The sequence below is a fragment of the Anabrus simplex genome, chromosome 7, assembly GCF_040414725.1.
Source record: "Anabrus simplex isolate iqAnaSimp1 chromosome 7, ASM4041472v1, whole genome shotgun sequence".
In the NCBI taxonomy this organism is placed as follows: Eukaryota; Metazoa; Arthropoda; class Insecta; order Orthoptera; family Tettigoniidae; genus Anabrus; species Anabrus simplex.
The window spans coordinates 129,651,688-129,672,757 of record NC_090271.1 but is presented as its reverse complement, the minus strand read 5'-3'; the positions used below and the strand labels follow the sequence as shown (position 1 = coordinate 129,672,757).

The window sequence follows — 21,070 nt, the reverse complement described above, 5'->3', positions numbered from 1 at the left end:
TTGGACTAGATCAGAAGACGACAAACATCATCAAAGAGTCATTCGTGGAGACCAAATCCGAGGTAAAATTTATGGGAGAACTGAGCCCAGAATTTCGTATAAACACAGGAATATGTCAAGGGGATGGATTATCCCTGTCATCGTTCAATTGTGTGCTTGAAAAAGTCAGAGAATAGAGAAAATCAGATGCACCATCACATAGACTGGGACCAAAACCAAAAGGCATAGAAAGTAACTTGAACTATTACAAGAACAGGTAGCGAAAATTGGATTGCGAATTTCATTTGAAAAAATGAAACTTATCTCAGATATCAAAACTTCTAAAGGAATAAATCATCATGCGACTACAACCAATATTAAACAGGAACTAAAAAAACTAAAAGCTAGAGCTGGCTCTACGACAGAATATTCACACGACATCACCCCCAAAGAGGTTGCAACTGCAATAAAGGATATAAAACCCGGTAAAGCTCCTGGCTTTGATGGCATACTCCCCGAGTTTCTCATCAAATCTGGAAAATATATGAGGACATGGCTAGCAAAATTCTTCACCTCAATGCTAAAAACAGGAAATATACCTCAAGAGCTTAAACGTGCCAAGATAATTGCTCTCCTTAAACCAGGAAAACGTGCAGATCTTGTGCAAAGCTACCGTCCAATTGCATTACTTAGCGTTATATATAAACTCTTGGAACGAGTACTGATTAATAGGATTGGCCAAACAATACTTTCGGCGATCCCTGTAGAACAAGCTGGCTTTTGTCCCAACCGAAGTTGCGCAGATCAAGTTTTGGCACTCACGTCACATATTGAAGCAGGCTTTCAGAAGAAGATGAAAACATCTGTGGCTTTCATTGATTTATCAGCAGCCTATGATACCGTCTGGCGGCAAGGCCTACTCTACAAGCTGATGAAGATCATTCCATGCCAACAAATTACGAAGCTTATTATAACATGATTGGAAACAGGATTTCAAGTTATTATGGGAAACAAAACCAGTAGCCAGAAATTCCTCCAAAATGGTCTCCCTGAAGGTTCTGTTCTAGCCCCACTGCTTTTTAGCCTTTACATTGCTGATATGCCAGAAACTGTCAGCAAAAAAAAATTGGATGTGCTGATGATTGGGCCATTGCAACTAGGCACACTCACTTCAAACCCATGGAAGAAACTCTAACATCTGATTTGTCTGTGTTTGCAGAGTATTTTCGTAAATGGAGGCTTCGACCTAATGTATTAAAAACAGAGGTGACTTGCTTCCATCTCAACAACAGACAATCCAATAGGACCTTGGAAGTCTACTTTGATGGTACACAACTTACCCACAATAAGGAACCAACATATCTGGGAGTCACTCTAGACAGGACCCTGTCGTTTAAATCACATCTCACAAAAACTGCTGCGAAACTGAGAACAAGAAACATCATCGTACAAAAGCTTTGTGGAACCACGTGGGGATCATTCGCCACAACTCTGCGGACGTCTGCGTTGAGCTTGGTATATTCTGCGGCAGAGTACTGCGCACCAGTATGGTTGAACAGCGCCCATACTAACAAAGCTGATGTCCAACTAAATAGTACTATGCACATTATTACAGGAACAATCAGGTCTACTCCCACCATCTGGCTGCCAGTTCTAAGTTACATACCACCCCCTAACCTGCGAAGCAAAGTAGCTTTGATCAGAGAATACAACAAGATCCTAGCAAACCCTGGACTACCGGTACACTCTGATATCTCAGACCTCAAAATCAAACGACTTCGTTCAAGACATCCACCTCTTGCAGCCGAGATCAATCACATCAGGTTCAACATCACCGATTCCTGGAGGGAAGAATGGATGCAAAATGCTCCAGCTACATGCCTGAAAATGCCATGCATCGATAAGACAGTTCCAGGGTTTGATCAACCTCGCAAGGTATGGTCAATGCTCAACCGACTCAGGACGGGACACGGAAGATGTGGGGATTCACTTTTTAAATGGTGAATGCTCTCCTCACCGCTATGCGACTGTGGTGCACCGCGACAGAGCATATGGAGGGCCATATGAAGACTTCTTGACGGCAACCCCAAAATGTATTGAGTACATACAAGATCTAGGTATTTGTAGTTTTGTTCATTGGTTATTGTTGTTCATTTGTAATAATGTATTTGTATGCCATACACTAAATAATAAATAATACCATACTGGCATCAAGAAGATATCTCTACTGAAAGAACTCGAATATATAAGTGAATGAATTACAGCAAATTGTAGTGAAAAGAAATCTATTGAATCAAGAATTCAGGAAATGGAGACTGCTTTTCAGTTAACAAAAATATATACAACAAAAGATATCTCCTGGAACTGCAAAATCTGACACTATAAAACAGTAATTAAAACTGAAGCTCTCTACACGTCTGAAACACTTATCCTCCAGCATAAAACACTAAAAGGGCAAATAGAAGTGAAATAACATAAAATAATGAGTAAAATTATAGGACCAAGGACCAAAGATGGAGTACATATTCAAAGCCTAATGCAGAAATATATTTTATATCACAGACACAATGCATATGTAAAGAATCCTATTTATGAGGTACTTAGAAAGAATAGACTACGACTAACTCACAAAATCCACACGTTTTTAAAGAACCGGAGTACAATGTCAACTTGGTGTAAATAGACAGAAAAAGATCTGAAAGAAATAGGATCACCAAATCTACACGACAAATGAAATCGGAAAGATTACTCATACATGGTGTTTCGAGGAAGACTCACCGACATACACTACGTAGTCAATGCAACAAAAACACACTCACTCGTTGCATATGAAGGAATATTGGGCTAAAATTTGGTGACTTTATAAAGTTAATATTACTCTGGAGGATAATATATTAACGAGGTGTTTTTTTCCTTACAAGTTGCTTTACGTTGCACCGACACAGATAGGTCTTATGGCGACGATGCGACAGGAAAGTGCTAGGAGTGGGAAGGAAGCAGCTGTGACTTTAATTATTGCCTGGTGTCAAAATGTGAAAACACGGAAAACCATCTTCAGGGTTGCCAACAGTGTGGTTCAAACATACTATCTCCCGAATAAGTCATATTGTTCCCCAGATTCTGAGACGCATAAGTGGTCTTCACTCTCCCTGTCAGCAGCTTGTCATGACATACTCACTTACTTTCTCTCTTACGCGACTGCAGCTATCGAGCTTGGTAACGAGGTGTCAAGGAAAATTTTTATTTCAATAACCTTTCTTTAAGCTCTTGTGGGTTATCAGGGTCCTTAAACACTAAAATTACTACACAGAGAGGTAGCGTGTTTCATTGTCCACCAAATTTATTAAATTACTAATTACAGTTAATCACAAGTTCACTCGTGTTTGAGCTTTCCATGAGACACTTTCATTCGTTCAGTTAATTCCTAACTTAGCCTGTATCTCCTCACTCCTAGTACCATTCTGTCATTGTTCCCACCTTTTTATACTAGTAATTATTCTCACTACTTTCATGTATGTAACTTCCAATTTATGAATAAGGCATTCTGAGTCCACCCAGCTTTCACTCCTGTACAGTAAATTTGGTCTGAAAACAGATCATTGTACAGATAATTTTTTGGACGAGTGCCATTGAAAGATGATGCTATGATATGTAAATTTAAAGACTTTATAATCCTTTTTGAGTGGAGTGTCAACACTATGAGATACTTAAGATTATAAATTTGAAATTGAGACCACCGTCAGATTTAACATTAAGAATTTCATTCTTCAGGTTCCGTATTGAATCAAGATTCACAATAGAGAAATTGGAAAGTTAATATCCACCTTTTCAATACAATATATTACGTGAAGGTTTACATTTAAAACATCACGTTTATTTACATTTGGTACCGGTTTCGACAATGTTTGATGTCATCATCAGCCAGGACAACTATACAAACTATGATTAAGGGGTTGAATGGAGTCATGTTTTATTGTTGTAGCAGTATGCGTAGGTTTTCTGTAAATTTTATATTTGAAGGAAGAGGGGAGCCTAGTGATAGTAAGATCTAGGAAATTAATGGTCTAGTTGACTTCGGACTCTAATGTAAATTGAATGTCTGCATCGATAGTGTTTAAGTGTGCTAAAGTAGTAACTGCGTCTATGGAACATTGGTCCATTATGATGAATAAGTCATCGACATACCTAGAGATGTATGTTGTTAAAGGTTACGTTACTGTCTATTTTTGTGTATTCTAAGAAATCTAGGTACATTTCTGCTAGGATGCCGGATGCAGGTGAGCCCATGGCTAGTCCGTCCTGCTCGTATATTGTTTTATCAAATGTGAAGTAATTATTACTGATTAAAAGCTTCAAAATAGACACGAAGTCAGAAATTTCGAGTTGGCTAAGTTGACTGGAGGTGCGTAAGTTTTTAGGAATAATATGCAAGAGTTTTTCTGGTTTGATACTTGATACATGTTAGTGATGTCAAATGAGTGTAAAGAATGATAAGGTTGAAGTGCAAAGTCGTCTAGCTGTTTGATAAGTTATATTGTGTTCTTTACAGATTTTTTTGACTGAAAAGTGTAATGTTTTTTAAGGAATTGCTGAATGAATTGTGCTGTTTTATACAGGGGACTAGGTCTATAGTTTACAATAGGCCGTATGGGGACGTCAGTTTTATGTATTTTAGGCTGAGCTTTTACGGTAGGTAATCCTGGGTTCATGTTTATAAGTTTGCTTTTTTCGCTGTCCGTTAGGAGAAAGGATGTATTTTTCAGAGTCTGTTTTAGCTGCTGTTGAATAGCTTGAGTTGGATCTTTATTGATTATTGTAAAAGTGCTATCTGTGAAAAATTTTTTTGTTTTGGATACATATTCTATTTGGTCCATTATTACAGTAGTATTTCCTTTATCTGCCTTCGTAACGATGGTATGAGTATTTTTTATTTTATTTTTGAGTTGAATGATCTTTGTCCTGTTTTCAAGTTGTGATTTGGTTATGTTCGGAGTAGGTGATATAAAGGTTTTCTTAATTTGTTTATTGGCTTCGTGTCTGAGCTCGTCCTGTATGTAGTGAGGCATCTTTTTGATCGCCATTTCTGTTTCTATTATTAGTTTTTTTAGCAACATTTGATGGATTATAATTAGGCCAATTGTGTTTTGGGCCTTTAGACAGAATAGCGATCTCTTCGTCGTCGAATGTTGCATTAGAAAGATTAATGAATGGGGGATAGAATTCGGTAGGAGAGTGGCTAGCAGTATTCGGGCTGGTCGGGTTCTTGGGTAATTTGTTGGTTGTGGAGGATTTGCTAAGAAGGGTTTGGAACTTGTTGTTTAGGGTGGACTGTTTCTGAGCTAGCAAAATGGATAATTTACTGTAGACTTTCTCTTGGAAGATATTCCATTGGGAGTCTGATAACAGCATGGCAACAGAACTGCACTTAATCCAAAATGCTCTATCCACTAATATGATATAAACATACAAAATTAGAGTACAAAAAACTTATACATAGAATCTACCAACGGACATCCTTATATGTCAACACCAACGTGCTGTGACATCCAATCTATTAAGTCCAAGCTCAAGCCACATTCAAATACTTTCTAGATTTTACTGTACATACTTTTATGTAGAAACATTCATAACTAAGCATGTGTTTAATTCTTTTATAATGTTAAACATGGCTACAAAGCCTTCATAAATATAACCCTACTGTTCAACAGACAAATATGTCACTAAAAGCTGATTATTATACTTCACGTTCATTACTTTCTCTTTTTTTAACTAAAATACTAAGGTGTACACCTTATAAAAAACAATCTTTTATTGCACTGACTGTCAGCTTATATATGTATATACTTTTTAATTATATTCATGTTTATATTCAACACTATTAATGTAATATTACTGTAGAAGTCATGATTAATGTAATATATCTTTGTATAGTTGTCCTGGCTGATGATGACATCAAACATTGTCGAAACCGGTACCAAATGTAAATAAACGTGATGTTTTAAATGTAAACCTTCACGTAATATATTGTATTGAAAAGGTGGATACTAACTTTCCCATTTCTCTATTGTGGACCACCATCAGAAGTTGAATAGCGCGGCTGTGAGCTTGCATCCAGGAGATCGTGGGTTCGGAGCCCTGAAGATGGTTTTCCGTGGTTTCCCATTTTCACACCAGGCAAATGCTGGGGCTGTACCTTAATTAAGGCCACAGCCGCTTCCTTCCAACTCCTAGGCCTTCCCCATCCCGTCGTCGCCATAAGACCTATCTGTGTCGGTGCGACGTAAAGCAACTAGCAAAAAAAAAAAAAAAAAAAGAAGTTTAATACAAATTCCTTGGTCTCTAGTTTGGTTAATTAATATGTTTCTCCATGTTGAGTTTGTAAAAATTATATACTGTTTCGGAAAATAAGTATTGCATTTTGGTATTGCTGGTTTATGTGCTGTGCTCAACTTTACTCAATAAATTTGTCGTAAACTTTTTTCATATAGGCCTACCTACTTTTTGTATAATACAATTATGTAATCTTTCTTTTTTCTTTTTGCAGAATAAGCTAAATGTTCAGTTGATGTTAATGAAGATTATTCATGGATACCATACATCCAGACACACTGTGCTCTGTTGCACTAGAGCCCAGCGATGAAGTGGATTCCAAGCAAATTCTGCCACCTGAATCACCAAAACCACAGCCCATGGCCTTTACCATACCCTTTTCTGAAAATAAGGAAGGCGTTGCACCTAAGAATCTCCGTGAAAGTTTGTCGAGATATGCTGCCAAGCATATGAGAAATTCATCCCTTCCTAATGTTGAAGACAGCAAGGTAATTATTTATTACATCATTTAACTATTTTTTTCTCTTTAGTCTGACCCTTTCGCTGAGCAGTCAGCATTGAGGCCTTCCATTTGGAGGGTCCAGGTTTCGATTCCTGACCGGGTCAAGGATTTTAATCGTGTGTGATTAATTCTTCTGGCTCGGGGACTGGCCGTTTGTGTTTGTCCCAACACACTCCTCTTCATATTCAGACAACACACCACACTACCAACCACCACAGAAACTCGCAATAGTAATTACACCCCTCCACATAGGGTTGGCGTTAGGAAGGATATCCGGCTGCAAAACAAGCCCAAATCCACATGCGCAACCCTACAGGTGTAGAAAAAGCTGCGGCGCACAGTGCGTAATTTCAGGAATCTAGCCGGCCAAAAATCGTATCTCGGAAACTAATGGACCGATTTACATAAAACTTAATATGTGACTGCTAATATTGGGGATAATTAAGTGTGTGGTCAATCAAGTACAAAGAACAAATTACTACGCCAGGAATAGAATTAGTAACCTTTCTTTCTTTCTTTCTTTCTTTCTTTCTTAATATGTTTAGCCTCCAGGGTTGGTTTTTCCCTCGAAATCAACGAGGCATCCCACCTGTACCGCATCAAGGGCAGTGTCCTGGAGCTTCAGACTCTGGGTTGGGGGATACAACTGGGGAGGATGACCAATACCTCTCCCAGGCATCCTTACCTGCTATGCTGAACAGAGGCCTTGCGGGGGGGATGGGAAGATTGGAAGGGATAAACAAGGAAGAGGGAAGGAAGCATTAGTAATCTTTGTAATTTCAATCATTTTTCGTCATAGCTTTAAGAAATTAAATAGATGTTAATAGTGGGACATGCTGTTTAGAATGTTTAAAAAGAGATACAGGAATACATGTAATTGCCAAACAATTTATTCATTAGATGCAGTTACATCAGAATCGCTATTGTCACTGTCATTATCTCCTTCCAGATACAGGAGGCTCAGACAGTAAGTTGAGCACTTCTCGTGAAAGCGGAATCAACTTCCTCCTCCTTGATTTCCCTAAGCTGGTAATATAAGGGTCCGATGATATAAGCAGCCCATGGAAAAGCTCAGTATTTGTGTCTTTTTGGAAGGTTTCCTATTATCTTTATTCCTGGTCTTCTGGGCTTCCTCGTAGAGTTGTCCAATAGGTATACTACAGTGCCTAATGACCTCCTCTCCATGAACCAGGAGTTTGTGCAAAGTTATAGGCTTGTAGTACGATTTGTATTTTTGTAAGTACAGTTGTATATTTTCCTTCGCGTACATGCCAAATGTCACTCTATCAATGGCATACCTGCACGAAAGAGTTTCTACGATGGCACGTAGATGGTTTATTAAATTTTACTCCAGTAATATCTTCATAAGTGGAAGCCTCTCTGAAGAATCTTCTAGCCGTTTCCGTCATTGGTATTGCCAGCACTTTGCTTCGGATATCAACCATTAGACGAGTTTCCTCCCTGAACTTCTGTAGCGAAACAGTATTTATTTATTTCGTGTGCATTTTAGGCTTTAAATCAGTGCGTAAATGTATTGTATTGAGTGAGAGTTGTGTGATAAGCCTACGTGTGTGATTTATTTCTTTTACATAAATACTGTGATCTTTTTTTAGTCATCTGGAGTATTTATTTATTGCGTCTGTTTTCTAGCTTTTATTGTCTGGATCAATTTATTAAATGCAATTAAATACATCCCCCGCCCATCGAGCCCATAAAATTATTTGTCTATTTTCTCTCGCAGTTTGCCTTATATTTCAGTGCTGAGGTTTCTTATGTGCCGTAGTTTACCTCTGATTCTGTACAAACCAAAAGTGGCCCCTGTAAACCCCACATCTCCTTTAGTTCATAAAAGTAATTTGTAGCTTAGTTTCTTCAGCCTTTTGTCTTGAACTTAGATATTGAATTTCACAAATTTATATGCTGCCGTTTTCCCATGATGTCGTTGAGCGGAGCTGTTCGATATGGCAACCCTGTTGTCATAAGAACAATACTGTTTTCTTAACATGGAATGAACTATAGTACTGGCAGGCTCATCCTGACAATGTTGTGATGCACGTCCCTCTGCAAGGCTCATTCTCTGCTCAAACCAACTTTTATTGTACTTCAGCAATTTGTCCCTTTTTCTAATATATTTTGTCCAGCGTGATTGAATTTTAGCACACAAACTACTGGCAGATTTCATTATTGACTTGTATATATCCTCAGAACAATCCTCAAAACCTAAATGTTCAATTACAACATTCGCAATATCATCGTTCCGCTTATATTCCCCGCTGTTCCTCAACAGCTCGAAAACCGACCTCCGGGTTACAGAGTACATGGCTTCTGAAAAAAATTAATTACTCTCATGGTCGCGCCTGGTCGCAGCAAAAAGTCACAGTTTTCTATATATTGAAGTATAGATAACTCATCCAAAAGACTTTCATTGCGGAAATCAAAGGCAATCCATTTTGAAAGTCAGGTCAAATTTGTATAATTAGATAGCGCTTGGACACCGTGTGCCTGAATTTTAAGTGCATATTGCGGACAACAATATAGTAATTTTCAGAAAATGCTACATACTATATAAAATGCATACCTTCATTTAATATAATCACATTGCAATCTAAAGAAATATTTAGTTCTGACGTCTTTACTGAGCCTCACATAATAATAACTGCGCACTCGCTTCGCCAGAATATGATGCCCTAACGGAGGAGAGCCACTTTAGGCTTTCGGTGAGATTAGGTAATTAGACAGCGCGACTTTTCAATACTTAATTACTGTACCCAAGAGTCTTATAAACACGACTCACAGAAAATGCGAACCAAAGACAAGGGTTGAAAATATTATTTTTGGCCGGCTGGATGCTAGAAATTACCCACTGTACGGCGGCGGCGGCAGCAGCAGAACAGCAGCTCTCTTTAAAGGATGAAAGGATACTTTGTGGAGAGAGTGGTGGTGATTGAGATTATTGTTTAAGAGGAAGTAAAACTGGGCAACCATCCTCTCTTAACACTAATCAGAGGGAAAAATTGGAAGGGGTGAGACACTTCAAAAAATGAATATATCTGCTAAAGGAAGACAAGGACCACGAAGAGCATAAAATTGAAAGACTCCTGAGGCTTTGTAAACCTTGTTGGGTTTGGAAACGAGTTGACCAGAAGAGGTTGGATAGGATAGATGAAAGTGAAGACCCTGGCACATGTAATTGGAAACAGTGCCAGGACTCAGCTAAGGTGTCTGTGGCCACCAACACATCCTCTCAAGTTAGTCCTTGGGGCCCCTTTTAGTCACCTTGTCCAACAGGCAGATTATACCGTGGGTGTTATTCTACCACCCTCACCCACAGGGGTCTTTCTGGAGAGAGATGGAAAGGTTAGGGTTATGGTTCCTTGCTTGCTTGGTTCTCGTACCAGTCGTTGACAGGGCATTTAATTAGCGTGAACATGATTATATTTTTGTTCGCTCGTCATATTGTTCCCCAGATTCTGAGGTGCATAAGTGGCCTTCTCTCTCCCTGTCAGCAGCTTGTCATGACATACTCACTCACTTTCTCTCTTTGGCCCTTTGCACTTTAATATTTTTTGTATTATTACTGATCTTGATATGATATCTTCCTTCCAGTTATCAGGTTAATTTTCAAAAAATACAAACAGATGTACAAAGCCTTTAAAACTTTGCGGAACAATCTCCATAACAACTCTCTTTACAGCCTAAATAGTTAGCTATCGGCTCATGGACTTAACCTTTCATGTGGTTGTCACTGATGTTTCCCTTATTTTTGGCTGTATCTTAAAAAGGTATAGAAAAAAAAAAAAAGCCATGAGCTACTTTCTTGTAGAACCAACAAGAAGATTGATACATCGATTTTCATGCTTTAGGCTGCTTCTGAAGCATTCCCCTCCTCCTGAAATTTTTTAAACAGCTTATAGCTAAGGTGAGACTCAACCTTATTTTAAACTGAAATACAAAGTTTAAGGAATTATATCACATGTTTTGAAGTATAAGTTAACATGCTAGGAAAACTACAGATAGGGAATCAGCCACCTGGGCGACTGCCCTAAATGCAGATCAGTATTGATTGATTGATTGTATGACTAATAAAATTTACTCATTATTGGGATTATTTCCGAGAGTGTATTTTCACTCATAATCCATATTATTAGTGAAACCAAAGTGAGTGAGTATTTTAATATTTTGCATAAAATCGTGACAATCAGTGAAATGGTTGGCTCTGATTCAAATAATGATGTGGAGTGAGTGTAAGTATTCACTGTTTAATAAATTTTAGACCAAAAACAGCCTGTGCTGGTATGTAACAAACATATGAATACAATGAGAGATTTAAGTTAGATTACAGAACTTTTGAATATTTGCTTGATGGGATTGGTAATGGAATGTTCTGTAGCACTTGATGAGCTTACACATCATCATCATAATAATAAAGAAATAATGAAAATAGAAATATATGAAATTAGAAAAATATTAAATTAAAACCCAATTAATTCCATGTACGAGACGCAAAAACATTAACTTACAGGTCAACCAAACGACAACTACAGAAAGATGTGGAAACGTAGAAGGAACCCTAACGAGGCCATGGGAACGTATAGCGTCGTGGGGAAAGAGAGGCATACAGCAAACACCCTTGAAATAATCTATTGACATGAAATGAAATGGTGTATGGCATTTAGTGCCAGGAGTGTCCGAGGATATGTTCGGCTTGCTAGGTGCAGGTCTTTTGATTTGACTCCCGTAGGCGACCTGCGCATCGCGCCATCTGTTGACAAATAAGGTACAACCACAAATAGAAAAATAAAGGACAACAAATGACGTAGAAAATAAAACTTAAGAATACTGAACTGAAAAACATACTGACGTACAATTAAATACTCAAGCACTTCACATAGTAGGATGTACAAAACTCTAACACAGAAGTTGAGGCCGGATTACAGGAGGCGAACTCAAAAGCAGTTAAATTTACGTTAATTACAATTTACATAGGTTATAAATTTCAGAACAAGAAAAGAAAATTGCCTCCGAAAACAAGATGCTATGACTGTCTGCCGAGGCACAGTCATTCAGAAAACCCAAAATTGGTGAATGTGAAAGTCTAGGGAGAAACTCCGGTACGCAAAGCAAAATTTTACATTGCCACAGAAAGTTACGTTAAATGAGAAAAGACTGAAATAAAATCAAGGATTACAGCGCTTACCGTGAGGTCGGAGTCCACTCGCTAAGCTGCTTAAAAGCGAAAGACGTCTAGCTAGGTCCGCTCTCACGGATGGGCCCAGAAACCGGAAATGGGGCATTCAGAAGATAACTAATTCGGGCATGGGAGTATCCTTGCATTTCTTACATTCACCAATAGCAGATGTTATTCTGACCTATCAGAGTGCTTTTATAGATCTTTCTTTATGTTGACACAGGAAACATCTCAAAATTCCTTACCAAAGCCACACGTGCAACTATAGTATGATTCACAAGTTACCTAACCTGTTAAAAATACAAAATCGTTTCAAACACAGTTTTACACAAAATTTAACTTTTCTTCATAATGTTGAAAATATTATCTCCGTCAAGATTCTTCCAACACTAAGGTCGATGTCCATATCCTTGAATGAAATTTTTTAAATACAACTTAAGAAAATCAATTTCAAAACTTTTCTCAATTGTTCATCAAGTCTTTTGTTTCTTCACATTTGCAAATTAAAAAAAAAAATACATGAGGATTTTGATTGCTTCTCCATTGTCTGTCCAAACACCGGTGACATGTTCCACTGCAAGGAATGAAGCATAACCTGAAAACAGCAACTTAACATTGCACTCCATGGGCTGGTAGTGATACACAGTATCATTGTGTTTCCCTACTGCAGTTCCTCTCGGAGACTCCTGCTATCCTTAAAATCTTGTCTTATACCACCAGTAAACGAAGTTGTTGGTGGTGATTATTGTTCTAGGCACTCATCCTCTATATAACACTAGCCTAATCAGATAGAAAAATGGAAGGGGTCTTCGAAAAATGAAGATATCGGCCAAAAAAAATCAGAAGGACCACGAAGGGCGTGAAAATTAAAGACACTCTAAACCTTGCAACCTAATACTGTCAGGGTCGGAAAAGAACAAAAGTTGAACAAGGGAGGTCAGATAGGATAGATGAAAGTGAGGAGCCTGGCACAAGTAAGTGGAAGCAATGTCAGGACTCAGCTCAGAGCCCTGTGGTCGCCAACCCACGCTCTCAAGCTGAGAGCCCCTGGGGACCCTTTTAGTTGTTTATTACAACAGGAAGGGGATACCGTGGGTGTTATTCTACCACCCTCACCCACAAGGGGTAGTAAACCAAGATTTTGCTAGTCCATTTCAACAGAGATTTTTAAGAGGAGCACATAAAATTAAAAAGTAAAAAGAACAAGGATGGTTATAGTGTGCAAAAGGCTGCGAATAGTTGACCCTTTAACTTGATCACTTTCCGCAAAGAAACTCTTCTCTCGTATTATGTTCACTTCCTTTATCCATTCTAGTATGTATCAGTCAGAACAATGAAAATATCAAGTGAACCTATCGAACATGTGGATTAATAGCCGATTGTAGTTAAGCACTAGCCTACTGCTAGGAACAAACACAAACTAAGAACATATGCAACAGACAGATTCTAACCTTCATTTGTATCAGCTGACTAACAAACTAATATTATGAGTGAAGATATTTTATTATTCATGTGTAAATCTTTATGAAACAGAATTTGGTTAACTAATATTTTTATGAGTTCTAATATTTTTAGGTAATATTATTAGCTAGTTTTATGAAACAGGGCCCTGGAGTAGCATTAAAATTACAGTAGGACATTTCAGTGCCCCTACCTTCAAATTATGGATTTATAGTAGTCATATCTGATCATGTATTTCAGTACATTTTGAGAAGGAAGTGAAATACATTTTACTTTGAAAAGATTTTATTTACTCTCTTTCAGTGTTAAAGAGGTTAAGTTAAAGTGTGTAGTTTGGTTTATGAAATCTAAATGAATTTTAAGATTATACAATATCTTTCATTCTCAGTAAATATAAAGTCTGAGGATGATTGATTGGGATAGGCCTAGAGAATTGTGTAGTGGTGAATGCGAAGAAAAGAGTGAACATGAAATTGTATACATGATAATAAGCTTTTTGGGCTTTTGCCATGTCAGAAAACAAGATTGAAATTCTTTACATTTTGCAGAGAACTTTGCTCCGCATCTTCAGAAGAAAATCTTGTCTGTTCATGAACAAGACTCCATCCATCTAAATATGAGATGGTATGTTTGTAACAGGTCCCTCAAAAAGTACCTTTTAACTTTCGTTTAGAAATTCAACACTGCTCATACATATATACTGTACATAATTACACAGCAGTAATCAGTACTATTATCAATACAGAAACACAAATGACCGAAATGATACATGATGATGATGATAATAATAATAATAATAATAATAATAATAATAATAATAATAATAATAATAATAATAATAAAGGCAGACTAAAGATGTTTATATGCATTCAGGGATATTGAAAACAAACTCACGTTTGCACAAGAAAACAACCAACAGTAACGATCAGGTTAACCAACATGACAGCTAAGGAAAGGATAGTGGAAAGCGGCTAGGACCATACTCAGGCGGTGAAAGGTATTGGCCGTGCTGATGAAGTGAAATCAATGGTGATTCAAACTTCAAAATACAATTTACTTAATAATTTAGGTGGAAATAACACGCAAATGTGATCAAACAAAATTACACTATTAAATCACAAAATGATTATAACAATAATAACGAAAAATTACCCAGAATGTACAAATTCAGTGACGCTACTTTACATTACTTTAGGAAGGAACATCTCGCAGAATGTTCAAGTTTCATGGCGCAATATTTAAGTCACATTACACTGTAAGAAAGCATATACACGGAAAGAAGAGAAAACTCAACATTTGAATTATAATCTTAGAACAGAGCACATTTAGGAGGCGGCCTTTAACAAAAACACTTCTGAAAAAGGTGCCCGACCTAACAGGGAATATCCTAAGATGAAGCAGATCTACAGGAGACAGCCCGAAAGGGGAAAACACATGATTTACACTTACGACCAAAAGGGGAGTTAAACATTTTACATTTTAACACAATTTAAGAAAACAAAAGAAAAGGGAACTGCCTTTTAACAAACATGATGCGACTTGCCGCAAAGGCTAAGTCATTTTCATTTTAGATTTGGTGACTGAGGGAAAGGCAGGTAAGCTCCGGCGATAAAGAGAAATTAAACTGAACACTACATTTGAAGATTACTAGCCGAAAAATGAAATAGCCAAGCGCTTACCTTATCGGAGGGGTGTCAAGAGATCCGTCACCTGGAGGAGAGAACTTATCCCGTCGCCGGTCGGAATTACAAGACGGCCTGGAAGAACTTGGCACTTTGCCAAGTGCTCCTCTACCGGAAATAGTGAAATCGTGAAACAACCAATGAGCTCCCTGCATTTCTCGCATTCACCTATCGCAGTGTTATTAGCCCGCCTGGTGGCCATGATCGTTAAGGCGCTGAAGTCTAAAACGGTCTAACACCGAGGTTAGCCGGTTCGAGTCCCATTGGTCGAAAAAATTTTCACCATCAGAATGTTGGCCGGCAGGGTAGGGGAGGTGGTGGTATACAATTTCTAATCACTAGATTGCGTGCCAAAAGCCTGGATTAAATTCCAAACCTCTCCGCAGTGCTCATATGGAGTGAGGGCATATGACGCTGTTGATGGTGATTCGTCCGTCGGATGGAGACGTTAAGCCTTGAGCAGACCCCTTGGTGCTATTCGACAGGAGTAGGCTATGTGCCGGCACCGGGTTTCACCCTCTCCCTACTATCATATATCACGTCATTCATTTCATCTCCCATTAACTCCTCTGATGAGGTTGACGTCAGGAAGGGCATCCGGTCATAAAAAAAACCGCCACGACAAATTCATCTCACCTCATACCCGACCCCGTAGAGAAACGGGACAAGGGTTGGACAAAAAAAAACCTATCGCAGTGTTATTATAGCTAATGAGGGCCCAGAAAATAATGCTGATAAAGTACCCTGTGTAGCATCGAGAAATTTCCAAACTGATGCAACCGGAAACTTCTGGAAGCATCCTACCCGATCTGGAACGTGTCCCACAAATGTTTCGTCTTGCCTTTAATGTCGTTCTTAAGACCAAATAAAATTTTTCACAATAAGTACATAATTTTGAAGTAGTGTCACAACCAAATAATTCTAGATATCTTTACCTACTGGAGACATTAAAAAAAAAATGAACACATGAACATACAAAATCAACACATGAACAATTCCTCAGTGTTCCAAGTCCAAATACATATCTTATTATCAGTACACTATTTAAGTCTTACTTTATTTATTCAAGCAGACATGTTTTGCTTAATTTATTCTTCATTGCATTAGTTCAGTTGATAGATGTATGTTGTGTAGGCTCCGGTGATACCTGGTGCAGGTCTTTCTAGTTGGCATCCATGGACGACCTGCACATCTGTGTGTGGGTGGATTATAATTAGGTAGAGAGAGGGTGAAACCTGGTGTCGACACATAAGCTACTCCTGTTGAATAGCACCAAGACGTATTCTCAAGGCTAAATGTTCCCATCTGATGGACGAATCACCATCGGCAGCATCATATCCTCACTCCATATTAGCACTGCGGAGAGGTTGAAGTTGAACCCAGACTTCTGGCGTGCGATCTAGCAATTAGAAATTGTATACTACCTCTTTTTCGTACCCTGCCAGCCAACTTTTTGATGTGAAAATTTGTTTCACCAACGGACTCAAACTGGCTAAACATGGTCTCAGGCCATAAAGACTTGACGCCTTAAGTCATGGCCACTAGGTGGTCTATAAATCAATCATATATGTATATATAAACAATGTGCTTTCTAAATAAAATAAATAAAACTAAATTGAAATTAAATTTAAGGTGAGAGGCTATCCTTAATTAGAAGTTGTTAAATTAAGACAACAGTTGAAATTAAATTTAAATAAAAATGGAGTATTGACGGGACTATAACATGCCTTATGCCGTTTAGTTTTGTGGTCTTAAGTTGCATGTTATATAATTACTTTCTATATATACCTTGAAGCAGAATACTTCCTATGGTTTTATGGGGACTTAAAGTAGTTGATGGTATTGTATTGCCACAACTCATCAACATTGCTAAAGGATTACATGGTTAGCATCATACTTAAATGAATTAACATTGGAATTTCCAACTGCTATTTTGAAAAATAAAGCTTAGCTTTATTGATAATCATACTATAAGCTATAATCTCACTGTAAATTGGTAATCATTTGAAACAAAAATGACAAATTATTTGAGATCATTGGAATCCTTGGTATGAAAACCCATTTTCCTTTTTCTTTGCCACTTGACGAGTTGGCCATGCGGTTAGGGGCGCACAGCTGTGAGCTCACATCCGGGAGATAGTGGGTTTGAATCCCACTGTCGGCAGCCCTGAAGATGGTTTTCCGTGGTTTCCCATTTTCACACCAGGCAAATGCTGGGGCTGTACCTTAATTAAGGCCATGGCCGTTTCCTTCCCATTCGTAGGCCTTTCCCGACCCATCGTCGCCATAAGCCCTATCTGTGTCAATGCAACGTAAAGCAAATAACAAAAAAATAATCCTAACCGGTTAGAATTACTACATTAATGATACTGTTAAGGAGCTGTTTCAGTAAGTATCTGCTTTATATTTAAGAATTACAGAAAATACAGGTGTATTCAAGCAGCAAACTGTTTACGGTTCTGAGATCTCTGTACTTCTGCCAGATGATTCAAATATGGTATACAAAACCAAGGAGTACATTCTCACTCTGATCCTTCCAGTACATTCTCACCCATTTTAATACATTCAATGGCGAAGTCAGCCACTTTCAATCTCCACTTCTCCCACACCTCCACAGCTACAGACAAGCAACCACTATAGTGTACGATAGGAGAATCGAGGCTAATACCACACACAAACACCGGTGGTCTGAGATGGGGAGTTGTGGCTGCCAGGCGAAATATACGGAGACACACACATCTTTTTTTATGTATAGTCGGTCACTTTCAACTCCCACACCTGCCATACCACCACAGCTACCGATACACAACAACTATAGTGCACGGTTGGAGACTCGAGGCTACTAATAGACACACACTATTAGTTTGATGGATATTTTTGGCTGTGAGGTGAGATATACGGACACACATGTCTATTTGTTTATATAATTGGCCAGTTTCAACCTCACATCTCCCACACCACTACAGCTACTGGCATGCAACCACTATAGTGCACGATGGAAGACTTCAGGCTACTACCACACACAAACACCAGTGTTCTGCGATGGATAGCCGTGGCTGCAAGGTGAAATATACAAACACACACGTCTATATTTATATGTAGTCAGCCCCTTTCAATTCCCACATCTTCCACACCACCACTGCTACCGACACACTATAGTGTACGATGGGAGACTCGAGGCTACTACCACACAATCACCAGTGGTCTGTGATGGGTAGTTGTGACTGCAAGGTGAAATATATAAACACACACATCTATTTTTATATATAGTCGGCCACATTTAACCCTCATATCTCTCACACCACCACAGCTACATACATACAACCACTATAGTGCACGTTGGGAGACTTGAGGCTACTCCCACACACAAACATCAGTGATCTGCGGTGGGTATTTGTGGCTGCAAGTTGAAATATTATGGATACACGTATCAATTATTGTTTTATATATATAGTTGGCCCCTTTCAACCCTCGCATCTCTCACACCACCACATTTACTGACATGCAATCACCATAGTGCACGCTGTGAGACTTTAGGCTATTACCACACACAAACACCGGTGGTCTGCGATAAGTCGTTGTGATTGCAAGATGAAATATACAAACGCACGTCTATTTTTATATGTGGTTGGCCACTTTCAATCCCCACATCTCCCTTACCACCATACCTATCAACACACAACCACTATAGTGGATGATGGGAAATTCGAGGCTACTACCACACACAATCACCAGTGGTCTGCGGTGGGTAGTTGTGGCTGCAGGGTGAAATATACAGATGTCCACATCTGTTTTGATATATAGTCGGCCATTTTCAACCCTCATATCTGCCACACCAGCACAGCTACATACATACAACCATTATAGTGCACGATGAGAGACTATTTCCGCACACCAACACCAGTGGTCTCTGGTGTGTATTTGTGACTGCAAGGTGAAATATGTGAACACACGTCTATTTTTGTATGTAGTAAGCCACTTTCAACGCCCATATTTACCACACCACCATAGTTACCGACACACAAGCATCATAGTGCACGATGGGAGACTCCAGGCTGCTACCACATACAAACACCAGTGATCTGCGGTGGGTGGTTTTGACTGCAAGGTGAAATATACAGACACATGTCTATTTTTATATACACATATATACTGTATATAGATTAATGGGCTGTAAGAACATTTTCCTTTAAGATTAATTAATCAATATGGTTGACCTGCCTTTCTTTTTTTTTTCAGTTGCATATAACCAAGATCATTTTGCTACATTATTGACTACTCTACCACACATCTGAGAAACTAAATTCTGATGCCCATGTTGTTATTCCAAACCATAGTTTTGAGCGTAGCTGCATTTATATCCTCCACCTTTCCTCGGACGACACGAAGAGGGCATTGTAACATTATGTGCTTCATTTTCTGTAAAACTACTGCATTCACAGTAGGGCGAGTCTGCCCAACCCCATTTATGAAGAGTGGAAGCCGTTCTTACCATGCCATATCTTTTGTGGTTGAGTGTATTCCAAGGTGTTGCTGAATCGGTTCTTTATTCTCTTTGACTGGGTATCATATAAGAGAGGTTAAAGAGCGCACCTTTCCAATCTTTCAGGTTGTAATTTATGGTCTGCGATAGGTCGTTGTGGTTGCAAGATGAAATAGTTCCTTTGTAAACCAAAAGTTTTCTTCGTGTTACGAAAAGCGTATAACAAAGCATCTTCTAGCATACTTTAATGGATTTAACTTATGAGTACATGAAATAGTTGAGCGTACAGTGTCTTGTTTTTAGTTTCTGCATTTATCTTGAAAACAAACACTCAGAGCACCAAATGAAATTGAAACTCTACAGGCTGTTTTCAGTCATTCGACCAGGTCAGGAATGGAATGAATGAAGCCCCCATCTAGCGGCGAAGATAGGAATTGTGCTGGCTGCCGAAGCCTGTTGCACTCCTCTAGGGCAATGATTAATGAATGACAGTTTAAATGAAATGATATTGGAGTGTTGCTAGAAAGAAAAATACAGGGAAAACCAGAGTACTGAGAGAAAAAACTGTCTCACCTCCATTTTGTCCAGCACAAATCTCACATGGAGTGACCAGGATTCGAATCACGGAACCCAGCGGTGAGAGGCTAGCACGCTGCCGCCTGAGCCACGGAGGTTTATAGAGCACCAGATATCTGCTCATTATTTTAGAAATAATAACTATTGACTTGCACCCCTCTTGTGCTAGTGTGACCTCGCCTGGATGGCGCTCCAACTGTCCCCCATCACTGTGATATTCAATGAAAGTATATGAGAGACATATGCTGACAGTCGCGACAAGTGACTGGTAAGCGGAAGGTGTGTTTGTGGTGAAAACTGACTAAATAATAATGGCAAGTGGTCTCTAGAGAGGCATGTTGCAAGTCTTTCATGCTGATGCCAAAGGAATTAACTAATGAAAGTTAAAATCCCCAACGCAGCTGGGAATTGAACCTGGGACTAAAGGCCAGCATGTTAACCATTTAGCCATCGACCCGGACATTGGACTGATGAAGCAAAGTGAAGCGTAATATGACTAAAAAAATATGTATTTTATAATAACAACACTTTGCACAGAGGCACACACATTCACTCTTTTCAGCAAAACAAACACACACTCTCTCTCTCTCCCTCTCTAGCTTGAAGTAATAGGGGCAAGATAGTTCTGTTGAATAAATCAAAGTCAGTCTTGATACCATTGTCTAGTCTTCAAACCTTCATCCTGAAGTCTTGAAAACAGACCTGCTGATGGACTGGCAAAAGGAGACTGTGCTGCTGTCGTGCGGCCAGACTGCTAACCTTTTCCTCGTCGTCTCCCCTTGACACTACGCCACATCTGCACTCGACACTGTAAGCAGGGGCACAGCCAGAGTGCTGTTTGGTCAACCGTGACTTATTTATAGGCCTAA

The 21,070-nt window shown here is 38.9% G+C and overlaps 1 protein-coding gene across 6 annotated transcripts in view; it reads left to right on the top strand.

Moving 5' to 3' along the window:
- The window catches only part of LOC136877349 (uncharacterized), a 264,500-nt gene that overhangs the window by 20,787 nt on the left and 222,643 nt on the right, over positions 1-21,070 (top strand). For all 6 annotated transcript variants that reach the window (XM_067151317.2, XM_067151316.2, XM_067151313.2 and 3 more), the window contains one exon: positions 6,524-6,797. In XM_067151317.2, the coding sequence (XP_067007418.2) occupies positions 6,564-6,797 (234 nt within the window). In that variant the 5' untranslated portion in view covers positions 6,524-6,563. The remainder of the gene's footprint in view (positions 1-6,523; positions 6,798-21,070) is intronic.